Source organism: Rhodnius prolixus, unplaced genomic scaffold (genome assembly GCF_049639745.1).
Source record: "Rhodnius prolixus isolate KJV_2025 unplaced genomic scaffold, Rpr scaffold_12, whole genome shotgun sequence".
Classification (NCBI taxonomy): domain Eukaryota; kingdom Metazoa; phylum Arthropoda; class Insecta; order Hemiptera; family Reduviidae; genus Rhodnius; species Rhodnius prolixus.
The window spans coordinates 10,302,548-10,327,797 of record NW_027411635.1 but is presented as its reverse complement, the minus strand read 5'-3'; the positions used below and the strand labels follow the sequence as shown (position 1 = coordinate 10,327,797).

The following is a 25,250-nucleotide window of genomic DNA, read 5'->3' as shown; positions in this document are numbered from 1 at the left end:
TGTTGCTATCTTTCGCCCTTTCCGTTTAATGGCGGCGGGGGGGGCTGTAACCCCCCTTCCTTCGACCAGATCTGGGCTCTCTTCTCCCCTTGCACTCTGAGTGTGTACGTGGTGTCGCCCTTTTACAAATGCAACCCTCGTATTTTACACAGGCTTCGATAGAGTCGTAACAAAATGAGATATCATGCGGAATATATTCCCGCCTACGCGCCAAAACTATTGCGCTTTTCCTTACCTATCCTTAAAGTCTAAATCATATAAACAATATTAAAATTCCTATTTTATGAGGGCGAATAAAATAAAATTATTTTTATTTTAAAACAAACGAGATTTTATGGTTCTTAAAGAAGAAATATGGTTTAAACCTTAACACTAATTTTTCTACAATATTGGAATCATCACTAATCATAACTAGATTCAATATTTTACATATTCAGAATCGTTCTTATGTGAATAGCTCATCACCAATTCACTGCAAAAATGAAATTACCTGACTAGATACTTTAAGTTAAATGAGAGAAGCACTCGTCTTCTTATGGTGCAGACAAGTTTTAAAGTAGATTTTTAAAAAATTGTTCCGTCAACTTTTATAATTATTGTACTAAAAATAATCCTATTTATATATTTTCATCTCTTTTTTTAATCTTTTATTCTTAATTACTATTTTTTATTACCATTTTCAACACATGTTTTTACAAAACTATAACTGTAACAATGTAAAAATCATTAATTAAATGAGCCGTTGATTTTGAAAGTGAGATGAGTCCATTTTGAATAGCACTATTTTTTTTTTTTAATGCAAAATATTAAGAAGCGCTATCAGAATTTAGGGAATTACGAGAGTCAGAGAGATAGCACCACTGGCGCGTATCGAGGTTATGTTTAGTTAGTAGCATCTCTTGGAAGAACACACACCAAGTTTCAGCCAGATCGGTCTATTTCTTTGTGTTTGGCATTCGTTTGAATCGAGGAAGTCGAGTGATTTTCAAAAAATGGACGAAAAAGAATTTCGTGTGTTGATTAAACATTACTTTATGAAAGGCAAAACGCCTCAGGAGACTAAAGAGAAGCTTGATAAACATTATGGTGACTCTGCACCTTCGATTAGAACAGTTTATAAGTGGTTTCAAAATTTTCGGAGTGGTCATATGGGCACAAGTGTTGAGGTTACTACTCCAGAAATCATTGATAAAATCCATGATATGGTGATGGATGACAGAAGAGTGAAGGTGCGTGAGATTGCTAGTGCTGCGGGCATCTCGAATGAACGGGTACATAATATTTTCCATCAACATTTGGACATGACAAAGCTATCCGCAAGATGGGTGCCGCGATTGCTCACGCTTGACCAAAAACGAAATCGTGTGAAGTGTTACAAGGACGATTTGCAGCTGTTCCAGAAAAATTCGCAGGACTTTAAGTGTCGTTTCGTCACTGTGGATGAAACATGGATACATCACTACACTTCTGAGACCAAAGAACAATCTAAACAATGGGTTACCAAGGGGGAATCTGCGCCAAAAAAAGGCGAAGACCGTTCCTTCGGCCGGAAAGATTATGGCGACTGTCTTTTGGGATTCGCAAGGAATAATCCTCATCGACTATCTGGAAAATGGTAAAACTATTACAGGTGCATATTATTCATCGTTATTGGACCGTTTGAAAACCGAGCTGCAAGAAAAACGCACACGATTGGCCCACAAAAAAGTCCTTTTCCATCACGACAACGCACCAGCTCAAACTTCAGCAGTTGTGGTCGCAAAATTAATGGAAATAGGGTTCCAACTCGTTTCACATCCCCCCTATTCTCCAGACTTGGCTCCCTCGGACTACTATTTGTTCCCAAATATGAAGAAATGGCTGGAGGGGAAAAAGATTTTATTCAAACGAGGAGGTGATTGCAGAAACGAATGGCTATTTTTCAGACTTGGACAAATCCTATTATTCGGAAGGGATCAACAAACTAGAGCAGCGTTGGACGAAGTGTATAAGCCTAAAAGGAGACTATGTTGAAAAATAAAAAAGGTTTACCCCAAAAAATTAAGTAGTTTTTATTTTTGCACGGACTTTTCAAACGACCCTCGTATACTGCAACTATGGCAAGTTGGCAACATTGGTGAACGATTTTTTTCAGCATAATTCGGGTATTCACCATTTGATGCACAGTAACTATTTTTGTATTAACATAAAATAAATATAAATAAGATAAATCCGATAGTGAAACTGGTAAGTAACAATCAATTATAAATATAACTACTAATTTACACTTTTTGTGTAAGTTTTTTGGTTTTACTGGACTAAAGAAGAATGAAATAATATTGAAATAAAATATATAATATATAGGTAAATAAACTATTGCATTTTTTATTATTATAATTACATTCCAGTATAAGAAAGTCAACGATTCCATCAAATCATTGCTTTTGAAAATGAGACAACTCCATTGGCGCATTCCAAAACCTCGATTTTTTTCAGCTAACATGGATAACCATTATTGCATATTAAATTTACATGAAATAAGACCATGAAAAAGTATAAAATAAAGTATATTACTGCTTGTGAATATTTTTAACGCCCTTCAAATGCAAATCATTAAATATCCTGTTGATTAAGATGAAAGCAGCACATCGTCGAGGGTTTCTGGACCGCTTCTCTCTCTCGTCCCGCTTCCTTTTATACAGAGAGCTTGACCACTCATTTAACTTTTGTCACCTGAATGAGGATCATTCCTTGGGTCTAACTCTAACTGAACTCCGCTGGATCTTTAAGTTAAGATGTGAGCTTGTCTACCTGAATCATACGCCATGGCTGCCTAGAGAGATTAAACTTTGTTCTCTTTGTAACTCAAGGTGCATTGAGGACGTGGTTCTCTTTCTTGGTGACTGCTCAATTCTTTCTGAAATCCGGAGACTCTATCTCGGACGTTCAGTACTTACGAGAGAACAATTGATTTCTTTCCTAAATGGAACGCGAAATTGTCAACCTCTTATTAAATATGCTCGCCATGCCTGGTCTTATCGTTATCAGCTGGTTCAGGAGTTTAATTATTAATTTATAATTCTGTTATATATTGGTTATTTCGTTTTATATTTATTTCTAGGTCGGTTATATTTTTTGTTTATTATTACTATTATTATTTTTTGGTTTATTTGTTTTTCTTTTCTCTTTGTATTATAGTAACTTCGACTCCGGCTGACGGATTTTCCAAGCCGTATATTATTTTCATTTTGTAATTTGTAATTTATATTTCATATGAAGAATAAATATTATTATTATTATTATTATTATATTAAATATCTAGCAATAACATACAAATGGAGTTGTCACACTTTCAAAATCAACGGCTCAAATATCAGATATGCAGTCATATAGTTTAGGTGACAATGGACAGAAACTTTAAAAGTAGAAATCAAATTTCTTTACAAGAACTAGATGAATTCTATTTCTGAATATGGATGAAATGTATTAAATCCCAGATATTGTCCAGAATTGTGGATATATCCTTTGTGTTCAATAAAATGTTAGAAATATTGAAAATATTGAATCGTCTCCAAGAAATTAATATTGTAATTTAATGAAGAAAGGTTTACTTCTTATTAATCTTAGAAAGGGAAGAGATTAGCTTAGTTATTAGTGTACGGGATTCCCACGCGGAGATACTGGGTTCGAATCCAGATGTCTGGCCCCTTAGTTTTTTCATTTCCTAGCAGCTACTTTACAGCTCACAGTTTCGGTGATGTTCCAGTGTTATCTGTAACGAGAGAACACATCATTGGAAAAAAAAAAGGCTCCCGTGAGCCCAATGACCTTAAACGTTGACACGCCCCCTAAGTTACAAAAAAAAACAAAAATATTTCTTCAACAAACACAATTTATTGTAATTTTAATCAAATTTTGCTACTTTCTCTTCATCGATTTTTTTCATTCAGTGGCAATATTTTTCTACTCGAGATTCATGAGTAACACGAATTAATGCAAGATAATAAAATTGCACTTTAGGAGAGGTGTCTGTCTCCAATCTTTTCTCCAACCTAACCCACCAGGATAATATTTAGTTTTTTGCAATAAATGTATACTCTGAGTCCAAGGATGTTTAGTACAAATAAAAATCTTTGAAGCCAATTTTGTCGACAAAATTCCCAAAAACCTAAAAAAAAGAAACGTCAACTCAAGTGGAATTTTTGATTGCCCGATATTGATTAAAAGGTGGTAACAGATCTCATGATGGCATCTAATTTCCTGTTGCAACTATTTGCTATTTTCCGGTTTTGAGTTAGCTGCCAACATTCAGATAAAATAAAAAAAAAAAACTTACTTCGAAACCATTTTTGTTTCAACGGCGAATTCTGCACTGTGAAAAATTTGATCTATTGTGCTCGCCTCTACTGGTGCGCGCAAAAGTATTCTCAGATGTTGAAACAACTCATCCAAGTTCTATAAGATAGGTTCCTAGGATGGGAAAAGTAAGAATTGGCAGATAAGGATAGCCACTTCCTGTAGCCAACGCTCCTCTCTCCATCCTCAGGTGCCACTCCCCAAATATTTTGAAGGAAGTTTCACTAAATTTTGTACGTCCAGAGGATTGTTTTGAGTCCTTTCAAAACACCTGGTAGAGCCAGTTAAAAAGATTCATTTCCTGATTTAATTTACGCGTTACTTTAAAATAACCAAAAGTTTTCTGAAGACGTTGTTGTTCCAAATTAAGGAAATCTGGCTCTTAAAAGGTAGTGCTTCGAAGAGAGCGGAGCCAGAATTCTATCAAAATTACTCCCTGAACCTCGTTCAGTGCCTTCCCACAAATAGACGGTTCCAGGGAGAAAATACACCCTTTTAACCCTTCATCTCTCTCATGAAAAGCTCCCAAGAAGAGGAAGGAGGGTTCAAAACCTTGTATTTTAGGTGAAAATCTTCAGGTTATGTTTTATTTACCTTGACAACTAAAGAGCGCAATACCCTTAATTCGACAGAAATGGGATTCTGGAGGAGATGTTTTCAGGAAAACAGTCCTCGATAGAGTCCCAAATACAGTTATAAGGGAAGCCGTCGATTTAGATAGAATCATCCTGAATAGGGTGGACGAAAGAAGGCTATTGTGGTTTTGGACATGTTCTTTGCGATACCCGCCTCCCCCCCCCCCAAAAAAAGAAAAAGCTCTCTGCTAGCAACCTGCTGGTAGACAAAAGAGAAAAGGTAAAGGAAGTAATGATAGCGCGAGGTCTGGTGCGGAACCGACGCGCCAGAATAGGGAAGGATGGATGCTTGACGCAAGGAACCCTGGTTAAGGAAACACCTTACGGTGTGAAGCCGAAATGTAGGTTTTCAGTTAGCCTAGGAAAACTAGCTACAGTTTTTCGGCAGAGCTAGCTGTAATTAGATTCTGTGCTACCGAGATTAATGGGCGAGGAATTATTAATTCTAAGGTCGTGATTTTCTCGGATAATCAGGCTGCTCTACGAGCTATTAGTTCCTACCAGGTCAACTCAAGACTGGTTTGGGACTGTCTGGATGCCCTGAAGGAAATTCGGTGACCATAATAAGGTCTTTCTGGTTTGGGTACCTGGTCATTCAGGGCATAAGGGAAACGAAGTGGTAGATTTATTGGCCCGGGACACTTCGTTGGCCCGGAGCCCTCTTTTGGGGTTCCGAAGTGTGTTTAGTCTGCGACCATTAACTTATGGGTGCAGAGTAGGACTCAGGAATGGTAGCGAAGGAGTTCATTAAAGGCTATTCGCCGAGGCTGACTGCAGAATTAATTCGTCAAGGCCGTGGGGCTATAAGGATAAAATTGTAGGCCTATTAACTGGCCACTACTGGCTCAGAGAACACATGCATCGCATGGGCCTGGTAGATGATAGCCTCTGTAGGTTATATCAGGAAGAGGAGGAAACGGCACTGCACGTGTTGTGTCAGTGTGAGTGGCTCGTGTGGCTAAGGATGTTATTTTTCGGGGAGGATAAAACAAAGCCAGTGAGCTTTACCCAGAATTAAGAGTCTGATTAAAAGGATAGGTCTGGAGGGTGAGCTTTAGAGTGAGGGGAGCCACAATAGATCCAAAGAGGTCGCAGTGGCGTAGGCCTTGAGGCTGCCCTAGTCTAATCTATGTATCTAGGGAAACACCTTAGGAGAAGATTTGTTTATTTTTATTTTTTAAATGATTTAAGGCGCATCAACATCTGAGGTTATTGGCGCCCGGAACTTTTTTCAGTGCACTGCTGGCCTCCGGAAAGTACTCTCGTTTGCAGACAACACTGCCAATCACCGGACAGTGAGCTGTAAGAAGCACCTAGAAAGAAAAAAATCTAAAGGTCAGCAGCTAGGATTCGAACCCGGGACCTCCGCGTGGGGATACAATACGCTAACCGCCTAGCTAATCCTCTCCCTACTTTTTTCATGGTTATTGTCACCAGAAATTGAAAATTTAATAACCAGATGATCGCTAAGGGAACTTTTTCTAAAGAATCGGTATCTTTAAACACATCCACTCTGCATTTATTGACTACTGAGAAGGGTCCGATATGTTCACGTACGTACACCTTTGTATTGATATCCAAAATGGACGGAAACTTGAAATTCTGGTATTCATTTGTACTTCTTGGGAAGCAAAAACTACATAATTCGTAATAGGCGCCGCGGTAGCCAAGCGGGTTAAGAGGCGAGACCTACAAAGCGTGTTACTGGGTTCGATTCCCGGTCTTTAGGCCTTGGATTTTATTTAATGGTTAATATGAGAAACAGTAAAGTACGTTTGCTAGTCGCCTCCGTCCATGACAATTCTAGTAAATGGTAGTTGGACGTTAAGCCTCGCCTGAAAAAATAGGCGATTACTTTACTTATTGACTACTGCAAAAAAATTGTTCAGATTTTTTCTTGTAAGTTTGAATAAGTGGTTTTTAGAAATTATTCTTTGGCATAAATAATAATTGGAAAATACCAAAAATATCAAATTTTATATTTGATTTAGGTAGATTCGACAAATCAATTATCTTAGTCTGTTTTGAACCTCATATGACTTTTTTTCAGACCAATTATTACAATCTCCTTAACAAAAACTTACAGTTTTAAAAGTTAAGTATAAGGGTTGATTAAACGCCAAAAGGTACACAAATCAGCAGTTCCCAACATTTCATTAATACTTCATTGATATAATTTAAGTAATTTTACTGCATTAACTTTTCCTTCACATTTTTTAGAATTTATTAGATGTCACAGACCCTTATGCTGGCCATTTTCGTCTACAAAATATTTACTCAAGTAGCACACCATTTAACTTAGATTGACTGTAATATCTATTTATCTATAATAATCAAACTATTAATCACAGGTGAAAAAGAAAACGTTATAAAAAATATAAAAAAAATAAGAGGCTAAAAAATTCATAAACTTTTTTTACATCAATAATTTTATGCATTTATTTTTATTTTTAAATAAAAATCATTGGTTTAAGTTCATTCTTCGATTAAAGTAATTGTTATTTTATGTTGTAGTCAAACGTTTGTAATAATAAGTAATAAATAATCTGGCTTTATCGCAAATAATATAGTTTTCTTCAATTACATTCTCAATCTAGGTGTTCTTCCCACAATGTTATATATATGTAATATAAAATAAAGAAAATAAAGATATGCATATTTTTAGGACAGCTAATTATTCCAGTATTTTACCATAAGTAAAATTAGGGGGACTAAATTAAATTACAATTGAGAAATGAGTAAATATTGTTGAATAATCTACTTGTTATTAAATGTATGTTATTTGTGCTCACGAATATTTCGGTAAGACGAATTTAAGACTGAAATATTGTTTTGAATCCTCCGTGATTGAAATTTAAAAAGTGGCCGACTCTAACTTTGTTTTTTTCTACTTTAACATGCATGTATATGTGACTACTCAGAATAATTCATCACTCATTTTATCATAATTATAATAAAAAAATATTATGAATGAACTGGCCAGCATAAGGGTCTGTGACATCTAATAAATTCTAAAAAATGTGAAGGAAAAGTTAATGCAGTAAAATTACTTAAATTATATCAATGAAGTATTAATGAAATGTTGGGAACTGCTGATTTGTGTACCTTTTGGCGTTTAATCAACCCTTATACTTAACTTTTAAAACTGTAAGTTTTTGTTAAGGAGATTTTTGTACCTTTTGGATAGATTTTCCTTTTTGTCTATTTGCAAAGTTACGTCTGCTTTACAGATTTTTTAAAATTTGGAATAAGGTATTCTATCATTATAACCTGATAAGGTGTTAAATCGGAACCGTAACTACCACTGGAGAGATCTTTTTAAAGAATGATTATAGTTACGGTCCCCAAACCATCCTCAATAACCATTTTTTTGAGAAAGCGTTTTGAATAAAATAGGAAGGTATTTGTACGTAAATAGCAAAATTAAACTGCGATTTCAGTACTTCCTTTTAAGAGGAGCAAGAAAAATAAACTGCGATTACAGTACTTCTCCCTAAAAGGCAAAGATTTTGAATCGAACGACAATTCATTGATGTAAATCGGTTCACTCATTGATAATTTTAACGATTGCAGTACTTCCTCTTAGTAGGTGTAAGAGCATGATGGCACTTCACAGCCACATAGAGGAGCTTTAATCACTTCTTCGTGCTAAATTTTATCAAAATCGGACTAAGCTTTGTAGAAATATTGGTAATAATAGTTTCAGAAAGGGCCTTATTTGGGTGGGGCGAACTCCCCTCCTTATGAGGCATAGCGTCGAGACTTTTAAAGTACAAATCTGTACAAAATTTCGATTCGAATGACACTTCATTCATGAAAATCGGTTCACGTGTCGATAATTTGAAACGATTGCTATACTTCCCCTTAACAAGTGTAAGAGCAGATCGTCGCTTTATTGTTAGGTAGGGGAGCCCTAACCCTATCATCCTACCAAATTTTATCAAAATCGGGCCAAGATTTACAGAGTAATTAGTAATAATAATTTTGGAGGGGGCCTTACATAAAGGGGGCTAACTCCTCTCCCATTCAATGTACAGGGCCGAGACCCCCAAAAGGCACATCTACATAAAATTCCGAATCGAATGACACCTCATTCATGAAAATCGGTTCACGCGTTTAGGCGCTACGTTGTTTACAAAAAAGGTAACAACAACAAGAAGAAGAAGAAGAACAACAAGAACAAGAACAACAACAATTTTTGAAAAAGCCGTTTTTGCTCATTTTCAGCAACTTTTTTCTCAAAACCTATTAGATCTGGGTTGTTGCAAAAAATTACAGTCATAAAGGAGGATTTGCCCTTTATTTTAAAGAAAATTTGGGAATTTTATCTTTTATAGAAAAAGAGAAAAAAATTGTCAAAGTTGGGTGTTTTTCAACGTTACGCTTTTTCGTGCAGTTTTTGACCATCAACCCTTATACAACTGTCCTACCGGACAGTTTTAATACTAGTTGTATCTTCCTGATAAAACTGAATTTTACAGAGCATATCTGAGTTATCCTTAAATCGGTTGCGCAGACCTACCACAGCGGAGTAACTAAATTGAAAGTTTCGGTAAACTACAATATTAACCGATATGTTCAGAAGTTGCTGATTACATCTACCACCCATAAACACTAGAAAATCCCCTATAGATGGCAGAGACTACCGCAATTGGCTATATTTTATTGTAACTTTGGGCTGGAGTGACCCATTGGACACCAATCATGACAAACTGTTTATCGTCTAAAACCTAAAAAAGTGCATCCGTTGACGTTCGGGGCCCGCCTCTGACCAATGCCACTTATTTCGCTATCGTCTTCCGTTTCTGTGAATCACCAAGTTTTCATTATTTCGTATATAGTTTTCTGTTTTACGTATTAGTTTGACGTTTAGTTTTTATTTCGTATTTTTCTAAGTATTTTCAATTTAATTTTCTGTCCCAATTAAATTAAGATTTTTTTCTGTTAAATTTAAAGTAAGATAGTTACGCTTCTCACGGCAGAGCTATCTCTCCAGAGGCACCCCAGAAGGGTATTTTTATATTTGGGGCTTCACCTTCTCAGATAGCTATCTGGCGCCTTAAAAGATCTTCCCGAGAAGAATCGAAAGGTACACCCCCCTATATGTGCACAATAGATTTCAGATTTAATAAATATCCATGGAACTATTTTCAAAAAAAAATTTAAAGGCACAGAAATCCATTTTTGGAATTCGCTCTCCCGGATATTTGATTTTAAATAAGTATTTACAAATATTTGTTATTAGAAAGGTGATAGAACTGTATTTTGTTTTAAAAGTGACAGTTTAGGGTCGATACTTGAATAAGTAATTCTCTAATATCCATTATTCCCTTGAAAAGTTTAAAGTACCAGGTCTTTTTTGTTTTAGGTTAGTGTTCTTTGTATACCTGCGAAGTTCAAATAGAACTCATTAAAGCTGTTTCAATTTTCTTTTTAAGAAAAATCATAAAAAATTTGATGGTATTCCAACCAAAAATTTTTTAGTAGTACCTAAAGCCACGATAGTTTCAAAAACAAAATAACAAAAAAAATTTAAATCGATAATTTTTTATTTTCGATATAATTGTTTGTTTAAATGTGTTCGCGTTAATCGGAAGTCAAATCACGAATTGCTGATTTAAAACACGAATTCAAAAAATTTCATCATAATCGTAATATTACTTCGCTAAATTAGCTAAAAATTGATAGAGGAATTTATTATTACTTACTGTAGTCGTGACTTCAATATTTTACTAGCTAAAGCCTAATCAATTTGCAGAATTTTCCTAGAGACTGACTCGGGAACACTTTTAGTGGCCTTTTTACTGGTTTTAAACTTAGGTCTCCATTATATCATTGTAATGACCAGGTTGTCCAAAACATTGTGAGCTTACGAATTTTTTTTTTTTTCTCTCTCTCTTAATGTAGCGGTAGCGTAATCCAAGGTTTGAGCGGTTTTTATGTCCTTGGCCGCCTCGAGCGATCGATGTCCCACTAAAACTAAACATCTACTGCTCTAGTCTTATTTTTTTTTTTTTTAATTTCTAGTAAATTTTTAGCCTATTAGGGATTATATAGACTAATATCAAGGATTTAATGCTATTGTTAATTTTATGTACTTAACTTTTATGATATTTTGTATTTTGTATTTGCGTATAAGTTAAAATGTGTATCTTTTTCGGGGTTTTTTCCGTAGAACAATATCCCTACTTATCAAAGTAAATTATTCGGATATTTTTTCAAGCCTGTGCTTAACGTCTAACTACGAATTAGGTGTTACTTTCTCATTATGGTTGTTCCTTTGACTCACGCAGTAACAAATAATGACCAATAAACTGACAAATAATGAATCTTTACGAGTTATATCTTGATGTTGGGAGTTACCATAAATTAGAATGCTAATTATGTTAACGGTCTTCTTTATGTTTTCCTTTCAAATTTTTAGACTCCAGCAATCCTTTTTAATGGCCCTACAAAGTTAATAAATAGTACTTCATTAAAGATTGTTGTCCAAATCTTTGGTTAACATTTTCGAGAGAATGTCGTACGCAAAACGGTAAACTGCTGCTAAAACTTTAGAATTAATGGTGACAATTATAGCAAAACGGATTACAAAATTTTCAGCATTCGGTTAGTATACGTTCTCTGGATTTCGGTGTTCGTATTATTTTGAATTATAAGAAGTGGATGGAACATATTTACTGCTCAATTCATAGTTCTTGATTGGCTGTATAATGTGAAGTATAAGAAGGAAGTATTTCCTTGATAACTTCTTGTACATGCTCTTCAGGAATCAACAACCGCAATATTTTATTTGATACGTTCATTAGAATATTCCAATCAGATCTTAGAAACACCAGAACAGTCGAACTTTCAATTCTATATTTCTCCATTCAGAACAGTTACTAGCAAAAATTCATTCCTAACTCCAATCCTCTTTATTCTGGAACTTTTTACCTCCATCTTTAATCAATAAAACTGCAATAGCAAATATTTAAAATTGAATTGTCTAATTAAAACTGTCCGGTAGAACATTTGTATAAGGGTTAATCGTAAAAAAGAACTGCACGAAAAAGCTGTAACGTTGATTATTTAAAGCAGCTATTCAAATATGGCCTCCCCCCCCCATTAATGTTCTGTTACAGTTAATATTATTTAATTTAATACTTGAATTATTAATCCGATAATTGTTATTGTTCCATAATAACGATAAAAACTTTAAAAATATTTAGTTATTATGGAACAATAACAATTATCGGATTAATAATTCAAGTATTAAATTAAATAATATTAACTGTAACAAATATGCTGAAATAAATGATAAAAACTTTAAAAATATTTAGTTATTATGGAACAATAACAATTATCGGATTAATAATTCAAGTATTAAATTAAATAATATTAACTGTAACAAATATGCTGAAATAAATGATAAAAACTTTACAAATATTTAGTTATTATGGAACAATAACAATTATCGGATTAATAATTCAAGTATTAAATTAAATAATATTAACTGTAACAAATATGCTGAAATAAATGATAAAAACTTTAAAAATATTTAGTTATTATAGAACAATAACAATTATCGGATTAATAATTCAAGTATTAAATTAAATAATATTAACTGTAACAAATATGCTGAAATAAATGATAAAAACTTTAAAAATATTTAGTTATTATGGAACAATAACAATTATCGGATTAATAATTCAAGTATTAAATTAAATAATATTAACTGTAACAAATATGCTGAAATAAATGATAAAAACTTTACAAATATTTAATTTATTTCAGCATATTTGAAAAAGGTTTACCGCTGAGCTTATTATGTTGTACGTAATTTCTTTTTATACTCGTAAAAGCTGTTACTTTCGCTGTCCCTTAAGGTTTATTATAGCAAATGGGTATTTGGAACTGCAGATGTATTTCTTTAAAGATCCTAAAACTGAGAAAGAGCTTTAAATTTTAATAGATCCAAAAGTTGTTTTTATTTCATATATTTTGTTTATTTTATATTTGAAAAATTCATAATTAATTTAAAAGTTAATAAAGCCTTTTAGAAAACTATTATGAATAAATTTCATTGTTGTTTTTTGTAAACTGTATATCATTTTACTTAGTTCTAAATACACTTATCTCTACATTTAAATTATTGTTTAAATTTAATTGACAAGGTGTATTGTGTGGTTTATCAAATTCTATTTAACTTGAAATCTAAGTAGTCTTATTTTACACAGTTTTTTTTTTATTTACAATGGATAGTTTTATGTTCTGTTGTTGGATATATAAACATAAGCTCAAAAAACTCAAACCAAAAAAGGATCAAAAAGCTCAAATTGTGTACTGCATTTAAATATCCTAAGTGGAACTTGTCATTAACTGAAGCAAGAAAATAATTCTCTTAACCAGTAGTTACAACTTTTACGGAACGTTAATTTAAAAAAGACGTATGAGTTATCCATGAAGTATTCAGTGGATCCAAAAAAAAAGCAAACTATAATTGAGTTTTTCTTTGAATTTTGAAATTATGGCAAGATCGCAATACTTTTCAGTCTTTGTAAGAGAAATTGTAGTTAATTATTGCTCTTAAAATTTTATTTCTACCATGTTTTAAGCTAAAAGTTATGGTTTTTACCAAGTTTCTCTCCTATTTTAGAGTGATTGGACATTTTCTTGGAGTTTGGATTTTACTTTAAATGATCAGTGTCACCTAAATGTGGATAGATGATATAGTGCGCTGAAATTCTATTTTTTTGTAGGCTTTTTTTTTCTTTTTTTTTTTTTTTACAGGTATATCCATCCCCCTTTAGATAGGTTTTCAGGTATACCCTTGTGTACTTGGAGAAAATTTCTGAATGGTATATTGATTGAGTGTAAAAGGTATAAGGACCTGACCTTGGGCATTGGTGCCGTATCTATGGTAACGGAGAACGCGTGGGAGCGTGCTGACGTCATGGCCCACCTCCGTTGCTGTGTTTCTGTTGTGGGTACTCCACACCTCACCACCAACAGTCCACCCCCCCGAAGATTTGCCGCCCCACAATCTGCCCCCGATCTGGTCACGCTACTGCGAACTGGTTACACATCTTATACCTCCCCTCACACTGTATGACACCCACTTAATGAGTTATCCACATGTACTCTTTAGAAATATTTACACCTAACTCTATTACTATTAATTCTAGCTAAAAAAATTATAGAACTAAAATTGTGTAGCGTTAAATTTACTACAATTTATGTTGATAGTATTTTTATTTTGGTTAAACCGCTTTTAAGAAAGTTACAGATATGATGTAAGGTTGTAAAAAATTCTTACTAGTTTACAAATGCTCATTTCTCGGTTAATATTTAAGGCATTCATGAAGTTTAGATCACAAAAGAATCCAAATTTTTAGGTTATACCATTTATGTTCTAGATTTAAGTTAAGTGTCTCCTTTAAACGTACTATAATGTTGAATACACATTGATCTATTACCATTTTTAAAGTAAAGTAAAATGACTATTTTTTCAGGCGGGGCTTAACGTCCAACTACCATTTACTAGAATTGTCATGGACGGAGGCGACTAGCAAACGTACTTTACTATTTCTCATATTAACCATTAAATAAAATCCAAGGCCTAAAGACCGGGGAATCGAACCCATTACCACAATGCATAATTTGCTGTGCAGGTCTCGCCTCTTACTTAACACGCTCGGCTACCATGGCGTCTATTACGAATTATGTAGTTTTTGCTTCCCAATAAGTACAAATGAATATACCAGAATTTCAAGTTTCCGTCCATTTAGGACATCAATACAAAGGTGTACGTGAACATATCGGACCCTTCTCAGTAGTCAATAAATAAGAATGGATGTGTATAAAGATACCGATTCTTTGGAAAAAGTTCCCATAGGGATCATCAAGTTATTAAATTTTTGAATTTCTCTAGTATTCTCGTAAAAGGGAAAAATTGGTGACAATAACCATGAAGAAGAGTGCAGAGGGGATTAGCTATGCGGTTAGCGTATTGCATTCCAACGCGGAGATCCCAGTTTCGAATCCCAGCTGCTGACCTTTAGATTTTTTTCTTTCTAGGTGCTTCTAACAGTTCACTGTCCTGGTGATGGACAATGTTGTCTGTAATGAGAGAAGACTATCCGGAGGCCGGTAGTGCACTAAAAAATGTTCTGGGCGCCAATAACCTCAGATGTTGATGCGCCTTAAATCATTTAAAAAATAAAAATAAATAAATTTTCTTCTAAGGTGTTTCCCTAGATAGATAGTTTAGACTAGGGCGGTCTCAAGGCCTACGCCACTACGACTAGCAAACATACTTTATTATTTCTCATATTAACCATTAAATAAAATCCAAGGCCTAAAGTCCGGGAATCGAACCCATTACCACAATGCATATTTGCTTTGCAGGTCTCGCCTCTTAACCCGCTCGGCTATCGTGGCGCCTGGATCGCTTTTCAACCTTTTGGCTAAGATCAAAGTGTAGATCTATTACCTATTTTATTACCAATTATTTTTCTTACGAGAATTATTTTTAAGGTTTGTTTCCTGGAGGGCTGAATAGTTAATAGATTCCCTGTTTAGGGCCATTTAACTGTAATGTTTTATGTTTTTACAAAGTGTATGAATTTTTTTTTAATATTAATAGAACTTTTTACACCATGCGTGCAAAATTTAAGAACTGTAATTACGGTAGGTCACATATATTCTAATGTTAAAGAAATAAGTTATTTTTGTTCTCTTAAAAACAGAAAAACAATCTATTGTGAACGCTTAAACACGACAAATATCTATTCTTAAAATTTATTTGTGAGTCCCCGAGTCCCTTTTTAGGACTGTAGTGCCCCCAAAAGATGAAGAAGAAGAAGAAGTCGTAGTTGTAACATTGCAAAAAATTGTTCGTTAATAAATATTTTGTTTTTTCGAATCTCCGAACATTTTAATCACATTTAAATTCAAAACTAACCTTATACAGTTTTTAAAACCTTACATTACATTTAAATATAAACTTATAGGAAACCAAAAAATTGACCCAAAAACTGAGTTTTTTTGGGGGGGAAAATGATAAAGGCATAACTTTTTTTTTGAAGTTGATGTTTATATAATGTGTAATATGTTTCAGAAGTTTGCAGCAAATATCTTGAGAGTTATTTTATAAAAAAAACTTAAAAAAAAAACGAACATTAAGTAAAGACGTACCTTCAGTTTGAATTTCATCAAATCTCGTAATTTTAACAAAAGTGACGCTTTTGGTGCAATCTATCCATCCCATCTCATAGAAATGGGATAATCGAATTTTCTGGGAAGATTATTTTATATTAAAAATTTTAGATTTAGTTTTTTTTTTATCATTGTACAAAATTAAAATTAAATCGTGGAAGCCATTTTTAAGAAAACATTTTTCTTCCAATTCGAAACTTAAGTCGCAAGTTTTGATTGTTATTATACAGGTATCAAGATGGCATTGTATGCATAAATAGCACTATAAAGGGAAGACCGCTTCATTAAATTGCTTATAATTATGATTGAATGTGTTTTAAATAACAGATCTGCATTCCTACAATGAATACGTCAAAAAATTTAAGAAAATAGACTTGTTTTTGAGAAAATCTTTATTAGAAAATTAGTAGACCAATGTTGATCAAAACCTTCCGCCTATGCGAAACATCAAACTTTTTTTTTGGGTAATTTTTCAATTTTTGGGTTTCTAGGGATAATTACTACTCACATAGAAACGCTCACATCGAACACAGGGGCACCTCAAAATGGATTCTTAAAATTTGCACGATTACAGTAGCTTTTTTTTTGCTATAGAACAAGGAATGAAGGGGAGGGGGTTACTGCAGCGCTAAAATGTTTAAGCACACTTCTTGGATTTAATGTTGAACGTTAATTCTGAATAGTATAGTTATTTGTGATCCATTAGTGGTACCCTATGAGGTTTAATATTATTGACAATATTTATTGATATCCACAATAATATTGAAGTGAAGTCTATTGTGTAGATGATTTGATTGTGTGGCAGTTTTATTCAATAATATTGACAATAAGTTTGATCAAACTAGGGCAAACAGATTGACACCCTATATGTCTGAAATTATTCCATTATGAATACCGAACAAATCAGAGATGGTTGTTTTTTACAAAATTATTAAAAATTTATGTCTTTTGTAGTAATCATGGAAATGCATTTTTTTTATTTAAAATAAACAAAATCATTGCGAATTCCGTAAATAACAAATAAATTAACCCGTTACGGAATTATATCAAAGGGAGTGCTTTTTATAGCCACATGCACTCGCGCTGTTGTCAACGTCAATTGCAATTATTGCTAAAATAGTCTTCGAGTATCCGAAGCGATTTCAATAACTCCTGGAATTGGCGAGAATAAATGAAGCGCATTTTATTTAGTCTTTTTATTTAGTGTGTTGGTCTAGTGGTCAAGAATGTGGCTTTGTGTGTGGGAGATCGATGGTTCGAATCCCGTGTATGACTACTTTTTATTTGTTAGAAAAAAAATTGTTTATTGTAACGTTTGTGCTTTCACCCGCGCCCTGTTCACGATACCTAATTGGTAGTTGGACGTTAAGCCAACTAACTTTACTTATAAGCAGGTGGAAAATAAAAATTAGTTTATTATTACTGTATTAGTGCATTACAAAGATTTTGACTTTAATTAAAAACGAAAATTTAATGCATACTTTAATAAAATCATTGTATTAACAATTATTACTAAATTATTTACTAGTAATCTCTCTTTAAGTTTACTTGATTGGAAATTTACACTTCATTTTCAAAAACAGTTTCGCATGAATTCCTGTCTGAACTGTATTTTAACACTGTAGTTCTATCTTCGAAAAAATTCTTTAGGAGAAGTTTTCTTTTATAAATTAATAATAATCTTCATTTGTAGCCTAATCAGATGAAATTGGCACGCTACGCTACTGGTGATGATAACAGTTTACCACCAAAGCCTCAGTAGAATAATTTTTTCTCTTAAACAAAATTTCAAATAATGGGAGTAGTTCTTACATAAGTTATGTCCACATTCAAAGATAATCCTTTGTTGAATCACTCTAGACAACAACTGGAAATCGAAAAAGCCGTACTATTCAAAAGAAAAACATTAGAACCATTTTAGAGATCAATCCAAACTCAAAAATAGGATTTTATGATAAACCACTACACAAAAATAGAATTATTTTAAGAGAAAGATTCGGTCTACGGATTTCCTTTAATTTTAATACCATATTTGATTCTTATCAATTTTAAAACAGAGGTTAAAACCGTACCAATAAACAGAAATGACACGTTAGAGGGTAACCTACCTACTGCCATTGTACCATGTTGTAAAAAATATCAAAGGTGCCACTTTTCGTGAAAAATCACAAAATAATGAAAATTCGATTTATTAATGAGGTATTTCTGGTTACCTTATTTTGTTCTAAAACCTGTCCCGGTTCACTGGTACTACCTAAACGGAAATATCAAATTGCTATTTTTCGTTTTACAATTAACGTTGTTACACATGACAACACTTTATTTGCTTTTTACTCAAATCACAGAAAATAGATGTTTTCTGTGAAAATGCAAATTTTTACCGGATTAGAAAACGTTCTTCTTGCGAGGAATTTGATAAAGAAAAAAAATCCCTCTTGCGACAGTTTTCGAAATTAAAATTTGTACTAAAAAGGTGTTGTATACGTTTTCATTTTAACAGTACTACATATTTTCGAATAAAACGCTGCGAACTACAAATTATCTGTTCAATAAATATGTCACTTCCAGTCCTTATTAATATTTCATAAGTTATAAATCCATTGAATCCATCAGTTACATTGAAATAGCACTTAAGAGTTAAACTCTAACCTCCCGTCTCGCCCAGAAGTACCCTAATCAAATTTTGTATTGAAAAATTAAAAAAAAGAAGATAAAACTACATTTGCGTAATCTTCTACGTTTAAGAAAAATCGTAAAAGCCAAGCGGTTTTCTTAGGTTTAAAAAAAAACAGAAAACAAAAAACGATCACTTTTTGAGTTATGTTCACAGACATATACATACATTTATATAGTTATATACGAGTCATTCGCTGCACAATTCGATCAAAACCTACCTAATCGTGCATTTAAGTCTATGGTCATTAGCGCCCGATTTATATTATTATCCAGGCAAACGTAAGTTGAAATAAAATAATAATAATAATAATAATTAAATTAAATTTTCCAACAATTTATGAACTTTATTGGTCGGTATTTAAACCAATTTAGTGAGCGAATATTCGCTAACTAAAACTAGTTACTTAATCACCCTGACTGTTTTCGTTTAATAAGCTTTTGGAACTCAAAAAAAATGTACAAACAGGGAAAAAATATTATTTTCGTTTTTCTGGTAGTTTCGCACAAAAAGACCTGGTCATAATAATAATATTAAAAAATGTATTCAACTTCAAATTTACGTATTGGGTACCAGATTATTTTATCTATTCATCTTCTAGTTGGCCCTTAATTACATTTTTTGGGGGAGGTTCTAGTTATGCTGCTGGGGAAAAATAGGCAAAAAACTCCAGCTCTAATTGTACCAAATTTGGTTGGTGAACAGGAAAAAATGTTTAATTCGTTCGTGTTTTTGAAGTGTGGCTTTTTGAAAGAAATTGAGACAAATTCCTTTGAATAAGTCTTATCATGTATTGCACTCCTGTAATTCCATGTGCAACTTAGCAATAGGCGAGTATCTTGGAAACATCAATGGCAAATCTTAGAAACTCTATTTTGCAGCACCCTTTGCAATTTCTTTAAGTTAGTAGTCTCGCATGTTTTACTCGAACGCGGAGCTGAAACAGTAAACAGTTTTTACTCTGTCTGAAAAGAGTTTTTAAAGAATCTGGTCGTGCATATTGATAATGTTATACTGTATAAACGGACAATATTGCCATCTTCTCTACAAACTAGTCATACAAGACTTGTGTTTGTACAACAAATACATTCCAAAACCAGTGAAGGTCGTTCGGAAAATTAGAAAGGCAGGAGAAAGTTTTGAGTGAATTTGGAAACCCATCTTAATGGGTATTACCCTTTCTAATACTTGACATTAAACGCTCATTTAAGTTAAAAATCTGATTTTTACTTTCTGTTACTATTTAGTAAGAAGAAGTAATATGATCGTGTTAAATTATCTAAAATGTGTTTTCAGTAGAAATAATTGTTTTTAGCTCACCTGAATTTGACAACCAGAAATGTGACTTTTTTTCTGAAGCAATTCCTTGTTTCTCTTTTTAGTTTACGAAACAACTTTATCTAACCATATAAATTTCTATTTCTTTTATTTATAATGTATTCCAGGGAAAATTGTTTTAGATGTTCTTAGGGCACCAATATTTTCAACACTTCTTTAAAATGCCATCACAAGATAAGTCTTCTTGCCATCAGTTAATATTTAAAAATATGGCAAGAATTTTATATTTAAAAAAAAAATCTTTTAATACGAGAGCAACTTTACAGAACAGATTTCTGAGTATTTTTCAGTGCTTTTCAAAAATTGTTCCAATGATCAACAACCTCTTAAATTTATAACAATTTACCGGATTAAATTAAGTTCCGAGTTTTTTTGGAGGTTATACATGTAGATAATTCTTAAACATATTTCCGAATTTGATGCCTGGCATAGTCAGATATTAGGTAGTAACTATCAATTGGGCGCTAATGGCCATAGACGTCGATGCGCCGGCAGAAAAAAAAGAACTATCAATTAATACTGCTAGTAATTTATTGCTGGGCCTGCTTTAAATTTATAAATTACACTCTTCCAGTAAAATTCTGAATTAGTAAAGTATTAGTGATAGATTGGAAAAAAACAATTACAATTAGTATAAGATAAACTTACCTCCAAAATAACAGTTTAATTTACAGTCGTCTCATTTACATAATACGTATTATGAGGATTGAGTGAGTTGCTAAACTTTTGAATGTGAAGAAATTGGTGTAATTGTAATTAATTTAAGAAATTAATATAAATTAAGCGAATATATTAACTTTGGTTTGTAATGTTTTTCTAGCAATAAAACGATGGTGAGAAAAAGTTTTGTTTTTAAGCCGTTTATGTAAAAGTTTTATAGATTTCATGATATTTAAATAATGCAAGTTTTTTAACTTCAGCATTCACGGTGGAATATTGTTTAATATATTCTGAGAGAACTTCCAAATTTTGGAATTATGCAATCTGGGTGCAGAAATCACTAAATTCTTGGCTTTAAGTAGTCTTTTTGGGAATGGACTTTGCCAGACCATTATATACCTATAACTATTCAGTTTGTTATACATATACGGTAAACCAAACTAGCTGTTAGTTACGTTTGCTGCAAATATTGGTTATTAATTTAGTGGATTTAGTGGCTATCAAGCTTTCTTTAAAGTATAATTTAATCATACTTATGTTTACTGATTTACCTTTGTTGACATTTTTTTTCTAACTTTGATTTGAAAATTTTTTTTTTAGGGGTAGTATAAAATAAAAAAATACTACTATTAGAATGTAAAAATTATGTAATGAAAATTTTATTCCGAACAAAATTTTTACGCTTACAAGTATAAAAATTCTGCAAAAAATTAATTATCTGAGAAATATTTCAAACAAAAAGAATTTTAGGCTCTATGAAAAGTGGTTATATCAAATTTAAAGAAATCAGTTGTGATTTTCGATAAACTGAAAGAAACTATAGCAACGCCATTTTGTTCAATGTTGTACATTTTAGCAACTTATTTTGAGCTTTTCTTGCAACTGTAAGTAATTACATAAATTGAGGTTTTTCTTTCACTTCACGATCTTTCTTTAAATTTGTTAGTGAACTACTTAAATTTGAACATAATGTAGAGACATTAAGCATTCCAAAGATTTAATATAATATAGCGTTTAGCAGCATCAAACGTACATAATATATGCATGGGTATCCTAACCAGAAAATTTATTATTTCTGTTTATTGCAGAGACGTGAGTTGAGGTCGGAGGATTTGTCTGCACATCAACCGTCAGGATTGCAGCCAGTCAGTGCTCACCACACTCCCATACACAAGCCATGGGACGCAAGAAAATACAGATATCTCGCATCACCGACGAACGGAACCGACAGGTCAGTCAGTATGGCGAGAGCAGTGTAAGCGCGCCAACTAAATATTCAACAGTGTTCGTAGCCATCCCAATATGTGATTCTCTCTTATTTTCCGCCAATTGTTCGTTACAATACATTAGATATAGAAGCCTGTGTATTCTGATTTTTAGGCTTTAATAAAGATAACTTTAGCAGTTAATATGTGGTTTTGTAAACTATAATTTTTTATTTCACTGGACCAAAATATGTTTTTGTGATAAAAACCAAACCATTTTCAATCTCTTTTTACTTTTGATTTCTTTATTCCTTTATTTTGCATAATTCTCCATTAGAAACTACAGATCTAGCTTCATTTCACAATTTATATGCATTATATTTATTTAAAGTTGTCACATCATTCAATATGTAAAAATGTTTATCTAAAAAAAGATATAAAAATTAAAAAGTATATTTTACAAGTGGCATGAAGAATCTGTAAAAGTCGAGGATAGTTTTGACTGTCTCCTAATACGCATTTTTTTTCTAGCCAATTTCTTAAATATTTACACTTATTCAAGGACCTAGTACATATAATATAATAGGGAAAATATGTTTTGTGTCTATGACGTGCAGTCATGAAGAAAAGCCTTGGAGAGGAGTAAAAGCGAGTCACCGGAGTGGGATGGCATGACCTTGACCCGCCAAATGTATTGTAAAATACTAAACTCAACCGTCGAAAAATTGTTGTTTAACTTTTCATAACACTCTTGTAAGGACCCTAATAGACAGAAAATATGGTCTCCATTACTCGCATATAAAAGATGTATTATTACTGTTATTCTTGATCAGTGTTTGGGAAAATTACTGCAGATGGGCTAAACATAATTACAGACAATGAATATGATTTCTTGATTTAAAGCAATTTTTTTTTTCTTTGCTTGCAGGTCACATTTAATAAACGCAAATTTGGTGTCATGAAGAAGGCGTACGAATTGAGTGTTTTATGTGATTGTGAAATCGCTCTGATCATATTTAGCTCCTCGAATAAGCTGTACCAGTATGCGAGCACCGATATGGACAAAGTTTTACTGAAGTACACTGAGTACAATGAACCTCATGAGTCGCTGACTAATAAGAATATAATTGAGGTATAATATTTAGTCGTATTTATTTCTAAATTATTTTTGTAAATTCAGCACCAAATAAAATCACATCAGGGCATTCAGTCCCCAAAGCTGAGGGCCTAGACTGTGTGTGTGAAGATGGGGCAGACTGCAGAACATTTGGTCTGAGTGCCATCTTTTCACAGCAGCCTAGTCCAGACTTATTAGAGCTGTAGGTTGTACTGCCTAGAACCTTGGTTGGTACTATCGAAAATATTCTTCACAAAGCACAATCCCAAGTGAGGGACAGCTGAAGAAAATGAAGGCTGACAGTTTAGATTGCTAAACGTCTGCTCTGACTCATTCACATTCAGCAGATCTAGAAACTCTTGCGACTATTTGTACTACAGGAAGTCACTCCTAGGTGAAACCCTAGGTCCTAGACTGGTCTCTCCCCACAATGGAAATTGTAGATCTCAGTAAACTGCAATACGTATGCTCAGACTGCCCGTCTATACCTAGCAGGCAAAGAACTCGATTGGGCTCCATCAAAGCAACAGAATTTAATTATTCTCAATATCTCCACCCGACAGGTCTTAGAGTCACAGATCTTCAATTGTTCCAGGCCCTTACAGTCAAAGCCACCCTACTCCAGCTTCAGTTTCCGGCTTTACCACTTGTTGTCTGGCTACAGTTGTACTTTAAAATGTCTTTACACTAGGGCGTAACAAAAGTCTGAGCGTATGTTTTTCCCCTAAATGCTCCAGCCTATTGTTTACCGTTTACTAACAACTCCTTATTAGCTACCTCTTTTACTTATGTTACATCCTAGTAAATCCTTGCTGTTACGCAAGAGGTTAATAAATTGAAAATTAAAGCATTTTTCTCAGGCGCTGAATAAGAAGGAACACAAGAACGGCGCTTGCAGTCCAGACAGTCCGGAAGGAGATTCGGAATACCAGCTGACTCCACGAACCGAGGCAAAGTACAACAAAATCGATGAGGAGTTTCAGATGATGATGCAGCGAAACCAGCTATCAAATTCAAGGGTCAGCTTTTTGTATTTTTTCAATTTTTATTTGGAAAATGTTGTGATTTTAATACCTCATAATGATAGGTAGAAGAAGTAAACATTACCTAGATTACTTAAGGGTTATGTACATGCTTGCAACCCTATCTGGTATTAAAAACACTTTGGTTAAAGTCACCGTTATTTACAATGTTACTATCTATCTCTATCTATCTATGTTAGGGCAAACTATCGCGTTGTACAAATCTTAAGCATTCATCTAAATTGCCCTAAAAAATTTATAATGCATATAATAATAATAATAATAATAATAATGCATCTAGGAGCCGTAAGTCAATATAATGTTTGGCTCTATCACAGTTATTAGAGGGGACTGCAAGAATGTCTGTATTATACCTTCAAGTCAATGCAAATATAGATCTAACACCTACTTAGTATTAAGAGGCATTATTAAGACAGGCTAGTACTCTAAAATTTCGATCCAAATCAGATATCAATTTCAGGAGCTACATACGGTTAATGAGGTCATAAAGACAAAGTTAAAGTAGCTCTCCACTATTTGCAATAATTACTGTTAAAGAGAAAGTCGTGTAATGTTTCAAACCTATTTATGGCGTCATTTTCATGTACAGGTGGGCCAAGGTAGTTATTCGCATTCGCTTCCGGTCAGTGTGCCAGTCGGCTATTCCGAATCCAATTTACTACAGTCGAGCCCGCATATGGGCCAACCACCGAGTTTGAGTCCAAGGCCGTCTTCATCAGACGCGGATTCAGGTAAACATGCAAAGTATTTATTTTCCTGGAACTAGAACTACTGTAGAGTATTAATTTCAAAAAGGTGAGCTAATATGTAGAGATAACCCAGCTTTTTTGTAGAACAATAATACCTCACTTAGTTTTCTACACAAATACTTAAACGTAAATTAAAGTTGATTATAATTACTCTATTAAATTCTAGTTTTGTAAAATCTTTTGTAAATAATTACTGCAATTTTTAATACTGAAATAATTAGACTATTAAATTTTATATTAAAATTGAATACACTGAGTCAATTTAAAATAGGGTGTATATATTTAACCACATACA

At 33.1% G+C, this 25,250-nt stretch overlaps 1 protein-coding gene across 8 annotated transcripts in view; it reads left to right on the top strand.

Annotated features, from left to right (window-relative positions):
- Positions 1 to 25,250, top strand: part of Mef2 (myocyte enhancer factor 2) — a 153,428-nt gene that overhangs the window by 104,863 nt on the left and 23,315 nt on the right. For 5 of the 8 annotated variants that reach the window (XM_074143396.1, XM_074143391.1, XM_074143392.1 and 2 more), the window contains 4 exons: positions 21,930 to 22,072; positions 22,975 to 23,178; positions 24,012 to 24,182; positions 24,796 to 24,937. In XM_074143396.1, the coding sequence (XP_073999497.1) occupies positions 22,019 to 22,072; positions 22,975 to 23,178; positions 24,012 to 24,182; positions 24,796 to 24,937 (571 nt within the window). In that variant the 5' untranslated portion in view covers positions 21,930 to 22,018. The remainder of the gene's footprint in view (positions 1 to 21,929; positions 22,073 to 22,974; positions 23,179 to 24,011; positions 24,183 to 24,795; positions 24,938 to 25,250) is intronic. The other 3 variants (XM_074143399.1, XM_074143397.1, XM_074143398.1) reach the window with 1 other exon arrangement.